At 44.8% G+C, this 19950-nt stretch overlaps 1 protein-coding gene across 2 annotated transcripts; it reads right to left on the bottom strand.

The window, feature by feature from the left end:
* Positions 1-308: 308 nt before the first annotated feature.
* MTRF1 (mitochondrial translation release factor 1) lies at positions 309-15651 on the bottom strand. Of its 2 annotated transcripts, none has more exons than XM_083448766.1 (10): positions 14945-15651; positions 13441-13882; positions 10192-10283; positions 9378-9459; positions 8903-9010; positions 8642-8814; positions 7105-7222; positions 5750-5886; positions 4638-4736; positions 309-606 (listed from the first exon to the last, which is right to left on the bottom strand). In XM_083448766.1, the coding sequence occupies exons 2-10, from the start codon at positions 13862-13864 to the stop codon at positions 484-486; spliced, it is 1356 nt and encodes a 451-aa protein (XP_083304892.1). In that variant the 5' UTR covers positions 13865-13882; positions 14945-15651; the 3' UTR covers positions 309-483. The 2 variants fall into 2 exon arrangements, with proteins under 2 accessions (XP_083304892.1, XP_083304893.1); XM_083448767.1 differs by lacking the exon at positions 14945-15651 and adding an exon at positions 14735-14892.
* Between the last annotated feature and the right edge of the window lie 4299 nt (positions 15652-19950).

Here is a 19950-nt window from a genome sequence, read left to right as displayed (position 1 = left end):
CTCAGGTGCAGGAGTCTCCAGGAGAGCTCTCTTCAGTCCACCATGTTTCCTGGAAGTCATCAGTATGATGCCTACTTGACTGATTTCCCATTTTCTGCACACTACATGTTGCAGATTATAGGGGCTAACACGCTAGCTCTTCCCTGGAAGCTGTGTCTCAACAGCTTGAAAACTGAGTTGCGTCTTCCATGGATAAGTGTGTGTGTTTGCCGGTCTGATTAGTCAAGCTGCACCCATCCCTTTAAAAATTTTATTTGTATGATTTGTCAGAGCAACTATGGAGCCTGAAATAAAGCACCAGACAAACCTTTGTCTCTGCATGAAGTTCTACATGCTTTTATATGCCATTTGTTTAGGTCACAGCCATAAAGTCAGCGACAGTGATAATGAAATATTAAAATGCAGAACAGCACTCATACTTCTTGAGGTTTGTTAAATTTTGCAAGCCAATTAAAAGCATTTGCATCCATTACACTTTTCAAGTCAGGAGTCTGCTTGCAGAGATTTTAAATTGTTTTCCAAATGTTCCATCAGAGATTCCATCTCTGCAGCCTCTAAGAGTTTGCTGATTAGTTCATCCAGGAGCTTCTTCCCACTTAAGAATTCCTATTAAAAGATGGGGGAAATAAAACACGTTACTGCGGACTGAAAGGATCAACATGAGTTTGGATTACATCAGTAAGCAGCATATGGACATGTATAATGTTCATGGTCTACTTGTGAAGTTGCTTTTGGCCACATTAATTATAACACCCCTTCTATGTCAGATTCAAGTTCTCCTTTGCCTACAAAGCTGTAGCCAAAAATGGCACCACTAACATACATGAGAGAAGTTACCAACAGATTTATGAGAACCTGAAATCTACAGATTCTGAAAAATTCTTGTGAAAAAATCCCTGAGAGGAAACCACAAAAACCGCTCCGTAAGGACTTGGGTGCATGGGACACTGGCTGAAAGAGAAGAGAAATAGCTGACAACTGAATGTGAGGGAGAATGGGATTGAGCAGCAGGAAGAGGAGGAAGGAAGAAGAACACAGATATAAAAAGATAGAAATAAGCATCTCATTGTCTGTATAATTCATTTCCTGGCTCACTATTTTAAAGCTGTTTTAAAATGTACCCAGGGACAGAAGAGACAGCTGTCCACAAACATCAATAGAATAAACAAAAGATTTTAGGCATAAGACACATACTCCAAAGATCCCCAAATGAAGAAAAGCCAAAGCCAAAGCCACAGGCCCCTGAAGACAAAGCATGCTCAGCAGGCATGGGATTGCAGCATCATAGAATAGTAGAGTTGGAAGGGGTCCCAGGGTCCTCTAGTCCAGCCCCCTAACTGGGGGCCATCCCAGCTCCGCTTAAAAACCTCCAAGGAATGGTATCGGAAAAAATTAAAATTGAGAAAGGAATCAGGCAAGGGTGACCACTTTCCCCTCTATTATTTATTGTGGTCCTGGAGGTCTTGCTGAACAGTTTGAGAAAATAAGAGAAAGTCAAGGGGATCGTAGTGGGTTTGAAACAATATAAACTAAAAGCCTTTGCTGATGATTTGGTTCTAACTTTACAGGATCCAGAGACCAGTGCAGTAAAAGCACTGGAGATGATACAGGAGTATGGGCAGCTGGCTGGTTTTAAATTAAACAAGAACAAAAACAAAGTACCGTATTTTTCGCCCTATAGGACGCACTTTTTCCCCTCCAAAAATGAAGGGGAAATGTGTGTGCACACCTACCCCTCTCGCTCTCCAGGCTTCAGGAAGCTATCCGCAAGCCTTGGGAGCTCCGTGGGAGTTCCCGTCGGGCTCCCAAGGCTTGCGGATAGCAGCCTGCACCCCGAAGTCCAGGGCGCGCTGCAGATATTGGGCAGCCCCACAAGCTTGGGGGACAGCGGGGAGGTGCAGCGCCACTATCCTGCTGTTCCCCGACCTGGTTTGGATTCCCCCGACCTGGTTTTGGGGGGGGGGGAATAAAGGGGGGGGATTTCTCCCCCAAAAACTAGGTGCACCCTATGGGCCAGTGCGCCCTATGGGGCGAAAAATACGGTACAGTGGTGCCTCGCAAGACGAAAAGAATCCGTTCCGCGAGTCTCTTCATCTTGCGGTTTTTTTCGTCTTGCGAAGCAAGCCCATTAGCGGATTAGCGCTATTAGCGGCTATTAAAGGCTTAAGGGATTAGCGGATTAGCTGCTAAAAGGCTATTAGCGGCTTAGATCAGCTGATAAGCGGCTTAGATCAGCTGTTAGGCAGCTTAGCCATCAGCTGTCAAGCGGCTTAGCTAACAGCTGTTAAGTGGCTTAGGGGCTTGGGAGAAAGGGGGGGAGGGGAAAAAACCCCAGGAATCGCAAGACATTTTCGTCTTGCAAAGCAAGCCGATAGCAAATTCGTTTTGCGAAGCACCTCCAAAATGGAAAACCCTTTCGTCTAGCGGGTTTTCCGTCTTGCGAGGCATTCGTCTTGCGGGGCACCACTGTAATTGATAAAAACTTAGATAAAGATGAAAGAAAAATCCTTATAGAAAAAACAGGCCTAGCATTTATGAAAAAGGTTAAATACTTGGGTGTGAATTTAACAGCTAAGAATTTGAATTTGTATAAAGATAATTATGAGAAAGTATGGAATGAAATAAAAAGAGATTTAGAGATTTGATCAAACTTAACATTTTCACTTATGGGACGAATATCGGTGGTTAAGATGAATGTATTGCCGAAAATGCTGTTTCTATTTCAAACTTTACCTATTATTGATAATGTCAAATGCTTTAAAGAATGGCAGAAGGCCTTGTCCAAATTTATCTGGCAAGGGAAAAAACCGAGAATTAAGTATAAATTACTTACAGATTCAAAAGAAAGAGGAGGCTTTTCCCTACCTGATTTAAAGATATATTTTGAGGCTGTGGCCTTCTGCTAGATTAAAGATTCGATCAATTTAGAAAATGAGGACATTTTGGACCTAGAAGGATTGGATAATAGGTTTGGCGGGCATGCATATCTTTGGTATGACAAAATAAAGGCCCATAGTGGCTTTAAGAATCATATAATTAGGAAAGCACTTTTAAATGTTTGGTCTAGATATCAGGATCTTTTGGTAAGAAAAACACCCAAATGGATTTCACCAATGGAAGCGCAGGCACAAAAAAAGCTTAATATAAATGGTTGAGATACTCAGATTTATTGGTTGAAGACGTGGAGGGATTTAAGTCAAAGACAAAGTAAATTGGCTTCAATATTACCAAATTAATGAATTATTTAAGATTGATAAGAAAAAAGGTTTTGCAATTGAAAAAACCAAACTGGAAACGGAGTTGTTAGATACTAATGTTAAAAATTTGTCTAAAATGTATAGTTTGTTATTGGAGTAGCATACAAAAGATGAGCAAGTAAAATCGGTTATGACTGATTGGGCACAAGATGTGGGACATAATATGATGATGGAGGACTGGGAGAGACTTTGGAAGAAAGGGGTTAAGTTTACTGCATGTACAATGTTAAAGGAAAATATTATGAAAATGATGTATAGATGGTACTTAACCCCTGTTAAACTGGTGAAGATCTACCACAATTGTGATAATTTATGCTGGAAATAAAACTTTAAATAAAAGGAAGGTACTTTCTATCATATGTGGTGGACTTGCTCCAAGGTAAAAGACTTCTGGGGGAAAATTATAATGAATTTTTTAAAAATGATGAAATATACATTTATGAAGAAACCAGAAGCCTTTCTCCTTGGAATAACAGGTTCTGAACTGCCCAAAAAAGATGTAAAATTATTTTTGTATGCCGCAACTGCTGCACGGATTTTATTAGCCAAAAAATGGAAAACACAAGAAATACCAACGGTACAAGAATGGCAGATGAAGATGATGGAGTTTATGGAGCTGGCTGACCTCACCAGGAGAATCCATGACCAGAAAGAAGAGGAACACCAAGAAGACTGGAAGAAATTTAAAGACTATTTGAATAATAAGTATTGTAATATTAAAGATATGTAACCACTTGAAAGAAACAATTAGGCCTAGGATTAAAATGGAATTAAATTTATAAATAAGAAAATGTATGATAAGGAAAGCTATGTAATATGATTAGGACTGTGATATGGTTTTTTGAAATTCTGATATTGGAAACTGCTACATATAATTACTAAGAAATTCAGATGGAAGAGATTCAAGGAAGTCAAATACTATGTTTATGAAGATGGATGGTACTTAATTTTAATTAATTAAGTGGTAATATGTTGTATGTATCTTTTTTCTCTTTTTCTCCTATTTTTTGTTTGTTTTTATTATTGTTAATCTGTTCTTTTTTTACTATGTTTATCTACTGAAAATAATAAATATTATTGGGGGGGGGGGGAATTAAAAACCTCCAAGGAAGGGGCATCCACCACCTCCCCATGAAGGAATGCAATGGCTGGAGCCACGAACAGAAGCGCGCCCCCCCCTCCCGCAACGGACTGTTGCACAGCCTCTTCTGAGTGCCACTGTAAAGGGGAAGAGCTGGAGCTGAATGGTGCAACAGGCAAAAGTCCCAGTGAAAAGAGTATCGGGCAACAGGGTTTCCATGCACTGCTGCAGGGTCTTGCATTACTGGAGAAGATGGAGGCTCCAGGCCAACATAGGAGAACCCTTTAAGAGACAAATACCTTGATGTCACGGATTTCATAGGTAACCCTGTGGTCAGTGACTCGGTCTTGGTGGAAGTTATATGTGCGAATTCTCTCTGACTGGGCTCTTGTCCCCAACTGCAAAAGAACATTTTGTTTTGTTTCACAATTTAAAAAAATGTAATAATTAAAACATTTTTGCTATAGTCTCAATAGCTCGGCATTTATTATTATTGGTCAATGTCTACACATTTTTCAACACTTGAGAATTGATTATGTTTCATTCAATTTATTAGTCACTTGCTACAAAAGGAGACTCCTAGCACAACATAAAATCAGAAAAAGAACAATACATTACAATAAAACCCATAAAATAACCTATAAAGCCTATTAAAATATAGTACTTATTTTGTATGCAAAGTGTCAATTAAGAATGCAGGTCTTAAAATCTAATTTACTTTTGCATTGTAACTTTACTGTTTTCAATCTAGGAGCTTTATAATAGATAATTTATTATAATAACCTTATGAGAGGAGTTGTAATTATTGCAATTCTACAAGTGCAAAATGCATTCAAAGTCGCTCAAAGGCCTTGATCCCTGGCCATCTGCAGCAAGAGGGAGCCACCCTCCCCAGGCCATAATCTCCCCAATCCTTGGTTTTCATTATTTTAAATAAAACTTTCTAGCACTTGTAGAACCAAAGCCATAAGGCAAAATATGCAGATATCTCGTGTGTTTTGTGAGAAACTAATTTGGTCCTGCCTTAAGTCAATGTATGAAGTCATAGCAATGACTGAAACAGGGAGAGAAATCCAGGTATTAGACCCCCAAAAAGAAGGCTGCCGGGGGGGGGCACCCATTGCCTAGATTACTGGTTTGCTCACATATTGCATGCGAACCTTTCCTGGTGAAGTGAATGCTGTCCCACAGAAATCAATTCAGGTATCCTGGATTTTTATTTAAATGTGATTGTCATCCATTACTAAACGCTGACGAGCTTCAGACCTGCTTTGTGGTGATGTCAGAGGCTGAATCCAAAACCTCCTGCCTACAAACCCCCTGCTTACGGAGTGAGGCCAATTGCAGAGCTCCCCCCCCCCCCCTTTCCACACAGGGAGCACCTAAGGGAAGCAGTGGCCCATCTTCTCACCTGCAGTTTCCTGGCGCTCTGCCTCTGCCTCAGCTCTCTCTCTATGGTCTGCTGGTACAGCTTGTCTCTCAAGGTCCGCAGAGCAGTTTCTCTATTCACTTGCTGAGATCGCTCTTCTTGGCACTCAGTGGTTAACCCTTCAGAATTTTTAGAAAGCTTTCATCAGATAATCCCTGCCTGCATAAGTTTTGGAAATAAGTGACCATGTCTTGCAAATTATTCATGCTAAGCTGACCAGGAAGGTCTATTGCTCCCATTTGGTAAAATGGAAAATCCTGTGCTCCAAGAAACAAAAATGTACACAGACGCTATGAAGTTTAAGTTCCCATCTATAAACTTCTTATTTTATGTATTTTAAAACTATTTTTCTGGCATAATCACAAAAAATATTATCCATGAAAAATTATTTCCAGAAAAACAGAATCAAAGAATCACAGAATTGTAGAGTTGGACGGGACCCAATCCCTTCTAGTCCCGCCCCCTGCAATGCAGGAATCCCAGCTAAAGCATCCATGAGAGATGGCCATCTGACATCCACTTAAAAACCTCCAAGGAAGGAGAGTCCACCGCCTCCCGAGGGAGACTGTTCCACTGCCAAACAGCTCTTACTCTCAGAAAGTTCTTCCTGATGTTTAGTCAGAAGCTCCTTTCTTGTAATTTACATTATAACAAACAATACATCTAGACAGATCCTTATGCCTTGGTCAATTTTCTCAGGAAGAGAGTCTGAGGAAAGGAGGGAAATAGTGTTGAAGAATCTCCATCTGGCAGCTTGTTCTGGGCCCTGGAGGTGTTCCACTTTGGCCTATGAGGTTGTTCCCCCCAAACCACAGCACACCAGATGTCGTATGTGACATCATGCAAGGGCGGGTGGAGATGCGGCTGGCGGTGCGCCGCCTTAAAGTGCACCCCCAACTGTACCTGGGCAAGAGAGGCTCGGGCAGCGGCAACAAGGATAGGGATGAACCTTCAGACATTGCATAAGGAGATTTTCAAAAAAGCTTTTGATACAGTCCCTCCCTCAGCAAAAAAACTTAGCAGTCACAGGATAAAGGAACAGGCCCTCTTATGGATCTGTAACTGGTTAAAGAACAGGAAGCAGAGAATACAAATAGATTATAAATAGATGGTGGTGGTGATGATTTTATTTGTACCCTGCCCATCTGGCTGGTTGCCCCATCCACTCCTCTAAGGAGCACTGTCCCCCAGGAATCTGCATCAGTCCTCTTTTTTAGCATAGCCACAGAAGACAGCCTGCGTATCACAAATTGAATACTGGTTCCTATATACCGTATTTGATGTGCATGTTTCTGTGAAAAGGGGAGCAAAGATAAAACAAACTATGCAAGGGTTACCTGTGGGAATGTGTACAATTCTAACAGCACTGTCTGTTGTATTGACATGCTGACCTCCTGCCCCTTTGGCTCGAAATGTATCTATACGCAAATCTCTTGGATCTATTTTAACTGTCACCTTGAGAGAGAGAGAGAGAGAGAGAGAGAGAACATTTTACTATCTTACACGGAATTTTATGGGGAAAGCCTGCGTCCATCCCCCAAAGGTGTTTGTGTGTGTGTGTTTTCCCCTTCACCCTTTGGCAGAAGAACTGCCAAAGAAGCCATGCTGGGGCTGCATGCATTTTTTAAAAAATCCCTTGTTTTTGTTTGGTATGGTTATCTTTGGTTGAGGAGAAGTATCTTCTTCATCAGGGAGGGGAAGCTGTGGCTTGTGAGTTAAACCTGGCTGGCCAGACCTCTCCATTTTGCCTGCCAGGCCGTCTGGAGGAAGCCATGCCCATCCACCCTTTAAGGAGCTTAAAGGGATCGGCCAGTTTAGTTCCTTCAACGGAGCAAGGCTAGAGTGCACCATTTTCCTTTGCTGGAGAAGATAGGAGACTGCCCCCCACTCACCAGTGCTGCTCTTTAATGCAGCCTCCCCCCGACCCTATCAGCCTCCAAAATGGGAAGTTGGGAGAAGCCACACAGAGCAGTTGCAGAACTCAGCTTAGCCGCACATCCCTGTTCCTTTCTGGGGACAGCACACGCTGTCAAAGCAAGCAGCGCCTCTCCTCCACCCCACAAGCATGGAGGTCCATGGCGAAGCTTTGACTTCTGGGTCACCCTCCCTAATGTTTGGGAAAGGGGATGCTAGCCTTGGCTGAGAGTGCTTTCAAAGTAGCACCTGGAGAGAGGAGTCGTAGCGCACTCTGTGCTGCTCTTTGAAGCAGCCCCACAGTGCTCAGCCCTAGGCACACGGACCTCCTCCCACATCAGCTAAGGGGAATTTCCTGCAGGAACTGAACTTGTTCAATTGGGCTGGATTCCCAAATGCACGGCTAAAACGGAGATAAAAACAATTTTTAACAGCATTGTCCTGCCTGCATGGTGCTTTGCAGTCCTGGCTTCGGGATGCCACTTGATTGACAGGTGGGCCTTTGGGAGCTCTTTTCAATCTCTTTTTGAATTAACTGCCCTGAACAATTTCGTATCATCAGCAAACTTGGTCATCTCACTGCTCGCTCCTAACTCCAGTTCAACCAGTGCGGCCAATGGCCAGGACAATGGGAGCTGCAGTACCCCACACCCCTCTGGTTATCCCTTGTGCCTAAGACAAATGGGAGTAAAGGAAGCTGGCCTGGCCCATGGAGACTGGTGGGATGCAGCTTGCCCAGAGCTCAGCTTTTCTTCCCTGTGCAGAGTTGAAGTAGCACCAGAAACCTACTAAAAAGACAGACACATGCACAACAGGCCCATCTCATGAGGCAGTTATGGGCACGGCTATCTCCCCCAGAACATCACGTAAGGTGGTGTTGTGGTCAAGTTAACAAACATTCTACTTAGAAACTAGCATTTATGGAGTCACACAGCAAGAGACACCGACTGAAATGAATACCTCATCTGGCTGAGGGAGGACAATCACGGACATGGTGCCAGTATGGATCCGCTGCATTCTGGAAGATAATCCTGTTTCAGGGATTCGCTGCACTCTGTGAGTCCCTCCTTCATATTTCAAATGCCTGTAGACGTCGTCTCCCAAAATACGAGCAGCAGCATGGTGTAGCCCACCTTTAAATACACATTACAGCTTGGGGAAAGGGGTGAAGGCAATCTTTTAAGTTATCTATGCGACTAGTATAACAGGCTACAGCCATACCGTAATCCGCTGGAGTGTAGTTCACAGTCTCAAAGGTCCAACATTTGTAATCAGCGTAATTCCGGTACATGTCAAATACCTCTTTGGTAAATTGCTGACAAATGTCACCTGGAATGCAAGAGTTTTCTCTGAATGCTACTGAAATGTCAATATGAGCAGTGCTGTGCAGAATGCTGTCACCATAAGGAAATGAGCAGGCTCAGGGCCACCTAGCCCAGCTCCCTGGTCTCACAGGGGCCAACTTGTGGGAAACCTGCAAGCAGGACTGGAGCCCAGGAGCAGCCCTCTCCCCGCCTGTCATTTCCAGCAACAGGTATTCTGAAGCACTGCCTCTGACTGTGGATCATCACCACCACCACTAATAATAATTTAGCTTCGTTAAATCAATATCTAATTTCTAACACAAAACAGCTGACAAAAACAGAAAGCCCCATAACTAGGAGGGTGGTGGTTTTTATGTGGCGACTTTGCTGACCTCCAGTTGTCCTGCCAGATGATACTTCTAACAATACACCACTGTCATCATATTTTTCTCTTGGTATCAAGATCTGGAAAATCTGAAAAATAAAATAGGTTTTTAATTCACAAGTACAAAGTGGAAAATATTATCAATGCCGATAATAGTTAGAAAGCAAAGACAAGACACACATTTTTTGTGTGGGTGGGGTTGATATTCAGGTGCAAGTTCACGCTAATGTTTTATGTACAGGAACACATAACCTACTTTTTCATTCACAGTATCATAATGTGAATCAGAAGTTTATGTGTAGGTATAGTTTCTCACAAACTAGGAAGCTTTGTGAAAATATTCAGAACACAGGCTACCACAGTACTACACTGCAGATTCAAATGCTTTTTGCTTCTGATTCTGAAGAGTATCCAGTGTGAGAGGCCAACACCTCTCTGTATCCTACAGAGAACCTGTCTCCCCTTCTTTTTCTGCCCCCCTCAGAGGCTGGATGGCTCCAGCCCCAGCCCAGGCCATAGCTGCCCCCTCCCCCGCCACCTCTCCCTCCCATAGTTAAGCCCAGCACCTGCACAATCGGAAATTGATGCTTGTGAGCACAGCAGCAGCAGCCCGCTATGGAAGGGCTTGTGGGGGGCGGGGACAGTTTCAGCACCGCTTTTCCCTAGAGAAAAACTCCAGGCTGCTGGCCACATTGAGAGATAAATGGGAAGATACAACCTTGTTTTTCCTACACAAGAGTCTAGTGCACACTATTCTCCATACATATCACCATTCAAACTGATTGCTGGATCAGGAAATCCATCCATGGTCCCCTGCTCACCTTTCGACACAGAGCGCTGATCTTCTGGTCAATAATCTCCTTTTCCTCTAGAGCAAGTTCTAGTAGTGGTTTCTCTTCTGGGCTGTTTAGCTCTAGGGATAAGTGGTTGAAGAAGTAAACATTCAGTAATCTTGTTAAAACAAACAGTTTGGGTGCATCTGCCTCATTTAATTTTATTTCACTTTTGTCCTTTGTTGTTCTGCGAACCATCTTGACATAGTTCCTGTAGACATGTGCTACATTCTTCCATCAAGGTCCAGCCTGGACTTAGATGGCAAATTTGCATCCATGCTCATCTAAAGACATTTGAGGCAGTGTGCCATGAAGGACATGGGGAAAACCTTGAAATGGAATTATGTACCGTATTTTTCGCTCTATAGGATGCACTTTTTCCCTCCTAAAAAGCAAGGGGTGTGCGTCCTATGGAGCGAATGCAGGGGGGAGGCAGGTGGGGAAAGCCCCCAAGAGCCGCATACAAGCTCTGTACGCTCTTGCGGGCTTTTCCCCAGGAGGGAGAAGGGACTGACTGGCTGCATCAGTCCCTTCTTCCACCTCGTAGAAAAGCCCACAGGAGCCATGCACCCTTTAAAGAGTGTGCGGCTTCTGCGGGCTTTTGCGAGAGGTGAGGGAATTCCCCCACCTCCCAGAAAAGCCAGGGAGGGGGCCACTAGGGGCGCATCAGAAAATGGCTGACAATAACATCTCTCCGACCCACACAAGGTAATTTGGAGGCTGTGATGGGAGTAAATAGCCTCCCTACCCCCCCCCCCGGATTGGGGGGGGGACTGCCCTTGCCTGCTGTGCCCTATACCACCCCCGAATTTGTGGGGATGGGGGCACTAGGCACAATGCCCTCCTGTGGGATTTCGGCGCTCCTGGACGCCGTCTCTGATCCGCGCCACTAGCTGCAAGAACTTCAAAAGAAACAATTTGGATGAAGCGAATGCACATATTTCAAGGAAGGAGGGGGAGTAAAGACTGCTAACAGAAGAGATCTCTGATAAAACAAGACGAGTCGGAGGAACAAGTATAAATCATGAGAAGATACGCCAAGACTTGGTATGGCAAAGGGACTGATGGGGGAGGGAAAAAAAAACTTTCCTTTCTTTCCTTTATGTGATTAAACAAGAATCCCCTCCCCTCACAAGTCAGAAATGTCGTTTTAAGGACTTAAGCTGTGGATTTAAGGCTGTGTGGAGATAAACTTTCGAACCAAAGCATGTTTTAAGAAGAGCGTGGAATGTATAAGGGCTTTGGAATGACGCAGTTAAAAATACCGTCGCCATATTGGGAAGTTCTGTCAGAGGACTTAAGTCTGGGAGGAGAAATAGAGCTGTTTTTATATTGTGGGTGAAACTCCTCAGAGGGACTTAAGAACGACAGTTCTGTAATTAATGATGGAAAGAACGATGTTATCTATGAAGGCGATGATATATGGAAACCATCTCGATTTGAGGATTAGAAGAACGGAAAAATTCACACAGGATTATTATTGGTGTTTATCGGCTTAAGGAGACTATCAGAAGAGATCATAAAGAAAAAAGAGAAAATATATGAACAAGATGTGATGTGGAAACAGCAAGATAAGACTGGATAGAATTATGAATTTTGTTTGGACTGATTTGGTCAATACCACAGTAGCAAGAAGATGATCAGAATCCCCCTTCGGATCTTGAAATATGGGTCCCCTCAACAAAATCTAAAATTCGGCTTTGTAATTCAGAATTTATATGATGTGATTTGATTTGATTTGATTGGCCGGTTAATAAAAATTATTTAAAAAGAAAAAAAGAAAAGCCAGGAGAAGCCGTGCAGCCCTTTTAAATAGCGCGCGGCTTCTGCCCGTTTTGCGGAAGGTGGGGTAATCCCCCCACCTCCCAGAAAAGCCAGGAGAAGCCGTGCAGCCCTTTTAAATAGCGCACGGCTTCTGCTGGTTTTGCGGAAGGTGGGGGAATCCCCCCACCTCCCAGAAAAGCCAGGAGAAGCCGCGCAGCCCCTTTAAAGAGCGCACGGCTTCTGCGGGAGGTGGGGGAATGCTGTCGCTTCTGTCCCCTTCTCCCCAAACTGAGCTTCCGCAAAAGCAGGAATAAGGTCTGGGAGAAGCGCACAGGCTGCCTGCAGCCTGTCCGCTGCTCCCAGAGCTGGGGGGGGGGGGAATCATATTTTTTCCCTTGATTTCCCCCTCTGAAAACTAGGTGCGCCCTATGGAGTGAAAAATATGGTAATATCAGAATCGTAAGAAAGCAGGGGTTTTGGCTTTTGCTAAAAATGAAATTGAAGGGGTGTGTAGGTCACCAGGAGAGAGGAGGAACTAAATGAAAACAATAGGCTCTTTCCTTCCCCATAAAAGATGGTGGTGAAAGCAGACAATATTATTGCCCTAGTCAAATATTTTATCACTGTTTGCTGGGGAAAGGGACAGCAGCTTTTCTGGGCAAGCTACGTATCTTCATGTGGCTCTTCAAACTTTAGGATAGCATCCAGACTTTTTGGTCTCAATGAGCAGGGCAGGTAGTGGCAGCAGGAAGGAGATGAACAAGCCTCCAGCCACCACCACTGCTCTACAACCTACTTCTGGGTTTGCAGCATTCGGGTTCCAAGTTGTTCGGGAACTAAGCTGTTCGAAAACCGAGGTACCACTGTACCATAGTTATGTTTGGATATCATCATGACAGATCCAAATAGTTACTAGATGGACAAGTAACTAAACAAGTGAGAAAAGTCAAACTATATTTTTTATTAGTTTACACAGATCTGATGAGCCAGTCGGTAACTCTTTCCCTTCCGAGTTGCTTCCTTCCTTGCTCCATGATTATTCTTCTCTGCTTCTCTCTCTCCCCCTAAACCAGCCCTTTCTCTCTCTGAGGAGCCAGTCAGAGCACGCCGGGCTTCTCTCTCTCAATCCAGCGACTGACTGGTCGATCGCAATCGATGTGTTGGACATGCCTGCTCTAGGGGATCCTTACTGAGAGATCTCTGTAAACACACTTAAAGAAGTACTTCCTGCAGTAGTTCCTCAGTGAATCCTGCAAATAGCTGCTGGTCCAAGCACACTGCTTTTAATGAACCCATGAATTTGAGAAAAAAGTGGGAGAGACTTGGAATGGCTTGTAAAGCCAACAGGTGAGGAGAAAGCTACAGAGAGTTGGTGGATGTCAGGGTACAATTGCTCTATTAGATGAAATTTAAGCAAAAGGTCTTGAAGATGGCAGGGGGAGGTGAGCTAAGCAAAACAGCTGCATAACTTACTTGAACAAAGTATCTCCAAATCTTGAAGTTCTTTTTCTGCCTCTTGAATTTCTTTAAATGTCACAGCAAGCGGTAACAGTTCAGCATGTCTCTTGCTCAGAGCTCTTCTTCTGTGTTCTTTTACTGAGCTATCACTGAGCAATTTCTCCATTCTTTGGTATTCTTGGCTTAAAGTCTGTAAATACGTTTGCAGTGCTTCAAGGTTCCAGAGTGTTCCTGAGGTCTGGTGATATCTCCTTGGCCAGTTATTAAATGCTACAATAGGGGCAACTGTATTCCACAAATCCCAGCTGCGCTGAAAAGTATTCAGTTTTGTCCAACAAGTAGCTCTCTTACCAAGTAAAGGAAGATGACGCTGCTGGAGAGAGTAGTAACACTGAACACGCAATGTTCTAAAAAAAGGAATTGTTTGGTGAGGTTTCATCTCAGGGTTCTAATCTTTCTGGAATGCCAAAAAAGAAAAGAAATAAAAAGACTAGTATTGCTTTCCACTGCTTCACTTATATCAGTTTAACTAAGTGTCTGAACAACACAGTGGGCAGGATCCACCTAACAAATGCCATCCGCAGAAGCCCTGAACCAGGGCCGTCATGTGTGCAGTGGCGCTTTCCTTGCCACTGAATTCAAGCCTATAACTCATACTATAATGCTAAATATCATTGACCACTATAGCAACCCCATGAGATAGGTTACTAATATTTCCATTACATAAATGTGGCATGTTGCCAAAACACAGCCTGAGAAAAAATGGTGGTTCAGTGAAAGTGTAGCCACTTTAATCAAAATAAATTATTGTTAAGGAAAAAATGATTAGTTTTCCATGTTTCTGGTATCATATCCTGTTCTGAGCATGAGCCAACAGGTTGTCTTAACATTAAAAGGTAAAAAAAGTAAAGGACCCCTGGGTCCAGTCAAAGGCGACAATGGGGTGTGGCGCTCATCTCGCTTCAGTCCGAGGGAGCCACTGTTTGTCCACAGACAGCTTTCCGGGTCATGTGGCCAGCAGGACTAAGCCGCTTCTGGCGAACCAGAGCAGCGCACGGAAACGCCGTTTACCTTCCCACCGGAGCGGTACCTATTTATCTACTTGCACTTTGATGTGCTTTTGAACTGCTAGGTTGGCAGGAGCAGGGACCGAGCAACGGGAGCTCACCCCGTCGGGGGGATTCAAACTGCCGACCTTCCAATTGGCAAGTCCTAGGCTCTGTGGTTTAACCCACAGCGGCACCCGCGTCCCGAGTATATAGTAGTAGTAGTACAGTAGCCAGGGAATAGGAATGCAGGTCCGCCCTACCTAGAGCATCATCTTGTGCACAGGACGCTCTGTAAATCTGAGCAGGAATTCTGAGGCAGAGCTGCAGCTTCAGCCCGGGGCTCCCACATCCCAGCAGCAAGAGGAGCTGATGGGGAAATTAGGCAGCCATTTGTCAGGGGAACAAGGAACGGGGCAGAACGGCGCCTCCCAGAAGGCCAGGGCGACGCTTCGCGCGCACCTCTTCCTTACCTCCGCTTCCCTGGCTCTGAGCAGGTCGCCCGTCCCCGAGGCCCCTCGCCTCCTGCCGGGGCAGCCCTTCCTTCGCCCCGCGGGCCCAACGCGCGCGCCTCTTCTTCTCGGGCGCGGGAGGCCGGCGCAGCGCGGGGGGGGGGGCGAGTGCAGGATGAGGCGCTGAGGGAGGGACACCCCCCCCCGGCGCGCGCCTTTCCGCTTCCGCGGCCTCCGCAGTCTCCTCCGTCTCGGCCGCTGCTCCTCCGCCGCTCGCAGGCCGCAAGGGCGCTTCGGAGGGGGCGGCGCCGGCCTGGGGGCGGGAGGAGCGGGCCGGCGAGGGAGCTGAGGGCCGCCTGCGCCCGCGGAGAGCAGCCTCTTCAAGGGGCGCGCCTGGGGGGGGGCAGCCCCCTCGCCGCCTTCCTCTCTCCGTCCCCGCTCGGTCTCCCCCCCGCCCTGCGCTGCCAGGGCCGATCATTGGGGCCTTTGGTTCCTGTCTTGAGCTCTCCTGCTGCCCTTCCTGCCGAGGCCTCATCCTGCTCGCTCCCCTTTCGCCCCTCGCCAGAGATCCCCGTCGGGTCCCAGCGACAAGGACGAAGCTGGGGCGGCCCTTCTGCTCCAGTCCCCCAGCTGAGCCCCCAGGAGATCCGAGCACGGCTGCCTCTCGACGAGTAGACAGCCCGGAGAGCCCCCTCCGCCCTCAATAGGTCCAGCCCTCCTCGAAAGCCACCCGAGTTATGGCCAACTCCGCAACCCCATGAACACCACGGGGGTTCCTTTTCTAGAAGTAGGCATAGGGTTCTGCTGTACGGCTGCAACCCCAGTAAGATGCATTATATTCAGCGGGGCTTGATGGATTGTTTATGTGTTTGTTTGTAAAGGGCTTCATAACGATGTAAAAAGTTCACCAATTTCAGCTTTTTCCTAATAGTTCTGAAATCTTCTTTCTCCTCTCTCCCCCTCCTAATTATTCTCCAGTGGATGCATTGCTATGTAACTGATTTGAGTGTTTTATATTTAAGTTTATAGATTGGGCCATTAGATACTGTCTAACATACCTGTGGCCATCTAGAGATTTGTTGGGACTCCCAGCTCCCTGCCAACTGTCAGGGATCATGAGAATTCTAGTCCCACAACATCTGGTGGGTCATAGATATGTAATATATTAAATTTACAAAATTCTAAAGTGCAGGCTATTAGTCACAACACTAGATTTCTGGGTACTTACTGCACAAAACATATGTTTACTATGCCATTCTGTTTCTGCAGGGGTGGGGAATCCTTTTATTCTGGCAGTCTGGATCCTGTGGACTCCTGCCCTTGACAGGCCACTTGGACATCAACCTTATAGGTTAGGCTGAAAGAGCCACTGCCTGAGGTTACTCAGTGAGTTTAGTGGTGGAGTGGGAATTTGAACCCAGGTTTTCCCAATGATACTCAGATACACAAGGCACTACATTACCTTGTCAACTCTAAAACTAAAGAGGTGTATTTCAATCCTTCAGTTACTGATAGTAATTTGCTCCTATAGCCAATGAATCTTCACTCTGTGCAGAATTTATTTCTTTAGAGGGTTTTTTTTTAGCAGGGGTAGAAATCTCCAGCCTGTGAGCCTGTGAGCCTAGTTAGCCCTCCAAGCCTCAGAGGTTTGCTCCCTGGGTTTTGTCTTTCCTGGGCCTGATGTACCGTATTTTTCACTCTATAAGACACACTTTTCCCCTCCTAAAAAGTAAGGGGAAATGTGTGTGCGTCTTACGGAGCGAATGCAGGCTGCACAGCTATCGCTGAAGCCAGGAGAGCAAGAGGGATTGGTGCGCACCGACCCCTCTTGCTCTCCTGGCTTCAGGGATAGCCGCAGAAACCTCCTAAGCACAGCGGGAGCACTCCTCCCGCTGTGCTCAGGAGGCTTCGTGTTGCTTTCACTGGGGAGGCGCTGCGCAGCTTTCCCTCTCTGCGCAGCGCCCCTTCAGCGAAGCGGCAGGAGAAATGGAAGGGGTTCCGTTTCTCCTGCTGCTTCACTGAAGGGGCGCTGAGCAGAGAGGGGGGAATTTTTTTTTTCTTGTTCTCCTCTAAAACTAGGTGCGTCTTATGGTCGGGTGTGTCTTATAGAGTGAAAAAGACATGGCGCTGAGCACAGGAAAGTCCAAGCCTCAGATAAAGGAAGAATTCTGAGCACCCAGAAAGCATGCTTCTGATTCTTCCTTTGAACTTTGAACTTTGCTTCTTGAACTTTGAGTTACTTGATATTCTGTGATGTCAGGGTGTGGAAAGGCGGTTGAGGCCACCCACCTGCCCACGTGGTCTGCAGAGCCTGGACCAGTTCTGGATCTGCCCATAGGGACTTCCCACCCCTGACCTACAGCCGACTTTTCAGGGTACAAAACTCAAAGGGACTCACAAACAACATCAATGCACATTAAAACATACCCAGATTACTAAACCTGGGGGGGGGGGGGTCCTTCCCCACAGGGCCCTTGGCAGTCAATAGCCCTGCAGCAGAGAAGACCTTCCAGCTGGAGCAGCAGAAGCCATGCTCCTGGTGTCTCCTGGCCTGCTTGGCCTGCTCTCCTGGCTTTCTGTTCACAGAGCAGTTGTCAAAAACTTCCTTCATATCATGAAGCTTATTGTAATCTGACTTGCAACTGCTTCATCTTCTCAGCTGCTTAGCCTCATTGAATTCGAGTCATTCTGCAGAAAGGCAGGTAGCAAAAACAAAATAATTTTAAGGAAAATAATATGTTGTGTCCTGTATGGCATACATCACCTCTAAATAAGTTATAGGCTATTTTGTGAAAACGAAGCATACCTAATATCACATGATCACCTCCCTTGGCTAATCCGATGGCTTGCTGTTGTTTAGTCGTTGTTGTTTAGTCGTTTAGTCTTTGTGACCCCATGGACCAGAGCACGCCAGGCACTTCTGTCTTCCACTGCCTCCCGCAGTTTAGTCATATCCGATGGCTTAGTCATATACAAACTTTGCATGGGAGCACAACCTTTGAACTCCAGTTCATCTGGGCCTGTGTCTAGCAGTGCCAAGAAGAGTTAGATCACCACTGTATTATGGGAGATTCTTCATGAGGAATAAGCTCTTACCAGGGTTGGGAAATACTTCAGTTTTCTAGGTGCCAGGATGTCTCAGTTCGCAGACAACAGAGCACTTTGGAATTATTTAGCCAAAGTATCTTCTCCACAATTTTCTGTTGAAGTGCTACTCTACAATTCTGATTTATAAGTTGCCTAATACAAAAATAGTCTGCACACGACTTACAAATAAAATAAAAACACCAGTAAAAACATGCCAGTCATCACTAATAAACAACTGCAATAACTGCATCTGCAACAGTGAAACATCAACAGTATAGGGGTCAGTATAGCTTGTCACAAGCAGTGAAATGCCTGGGAAAATAGGAAGGTTTTAACATGGCGTCATAAAGGTCTTAAGTTAGTGCCATATTAAGTTTGTGGGATATTTCATAGAATTGTAGAGTTGGAAGGAGCTGCAAGGGGCATCTGATCCAACCTTGCAATGCAGAAATCTTTGGCCCAATGTGGGGCTCGAACCACAAACCTGAGATTAAAAGCCTCATCCTTTATGACTGAGCTATCCCAGTTTCCATTTATTGTACTGTACAGACAATATCAAATACCTTATAGCCACAGTTATGTCTTTTCACTTTGTCCTTTGTGAAATACCAGAAAAGCAATATGAGTTGTCTGTAAAGCTGTCATTCTTGGTGGGTGGATCAAATTAGATCTCTATAGGTCTCTAATAATTTTGTTGTCAATTTGAAATAAGTCTGTTCTGTGAAAAAGCTAAATTTAAATAGAAACCATTAAGCCACAGTATCATGAAGAATTGAGAAATGTGTTGTCAGGTAGCACACAAATTCAGTGCAAAGCTCTTATAATTTATGCTGTTGGATGGAATTATTTACTTCATAAATCTAATAAAAGCATTTTTTTTCTACCTCTGGTATAATATGAACCTGGAACATTGTTATAATGCATGGCAGCAGGGGACTTGTTTTCCCTCTTACTGCATCAGTGTTTTTAAAATTGGAAAGCCTTGTTTTAAGCATGTGTGCACACAGTATGAATAGTACAGTACAGATGTACTTTGATACCAGAGTAAAAAAATATCCCAAGAAACCGCTGTGAATGTCAATAGTAGAGAGGATAATTGAGATCAACTTATTGCTTTGTCATTTTTCAAGGCAAGAACTCTTTTAAATAACAGTCATTTTATTATCCAAGTTCTAATTCAACTATCCAGTGTCCCTTTATTAACCCAAAAAGAACTTTTGTGAAGTTAATCTTCCGGAGCAGATTAAATGTTAACTATTCTGTTATTTTCCAGATTCATCCTAATAAAATAGACAGTGAATTAATATTGAACCAGAATCAAGTTGTGAGAGAGGCAGAACTGTTTCAAGAATCTTTGTTGATGATTAGCAGCAGGTACAGGACATATGGTTGGAAGTGGATATTTTACACATTTAATTACCTTACGGAGATAACTGCCACAAGGTGTTCTGATGGCCACTTGCTGTACAATAGAACATGACAGGTTCATCAAGAGCTATTGGTAGGCATCTGTCATTTTTGGCTGGTCTTGCCAAGGCAAAAATTGTAGTTTTAATCCTTTTCTTCTCAGGGCCAGCTCCCAGCCAAATGCGTTTCCCAAAGGATGAACAACTGAGGGAGCGTGCTGAGCTTGGCGGATGAAATGCCTCTGGTGAGCAACACCCAATGCCCCCTTCCACAAGAAGGAACAGCAGGAGGGGTCTTGAAGTTGCCCATCAATAGTTAGCACCTTGACACAGATTAAGCAGGCACATAAGGTAGCTCTTAAAGTCTTCCCTGCCATGGTTCAAGAGTGGCTGGGGATGGGTGGGGTAAAATTATTATTATTCAGATGTATTTGTATTTAAGTGACGGTCTTTTTTTCTAAATCTCCATCTATATGTATAAATTTGCAGGGGCATTTCTTATGCAAATCCCTGTCATCTTTCATCCTCTGTTTT

The sequence above is a fragment of the Podarcis tiliguerta genome (genome assembly GCF_965153285.1).
Source record: "Podarcis tiliguerta genome assembly, chromosome: 7".
Classification (NCBI taxonomy): Eukaryota; Metazoa; Chordata; class Lepidosauria; order Squamata; family Lacertidae; genus Podarcis; species Podarcis tiliguerta.
The sequence above is the reverse complement of the archived record's forward strand: the minus strand, read 5'-3'. Positions and strand labels throughout refer to the sequence as shown.

Coding starts and splice junctions, on each gene's coding strand:
- MTRF1 (XM_083448766.1), bottom strand. CDS start 13,864: ATGAAACCTCACCAAACAATTCCTTTTTTTAGAACATTGCGTGTTCAG. Junction 9,460..10,191: donor TCAGCGCTCTGTGTCGAAAG/GTGAGCAGGGGA, acceptor TTTATTTTTCAG/ATTTTCCAGATCTTGATACC. Junction 9,011..9,377: donor ATCTGGCAGGACAACTGGAG/GTCAGCAAAGTC, acceptor CTTGCATTCCAG/GTGACATTTGTCAGCAATTT.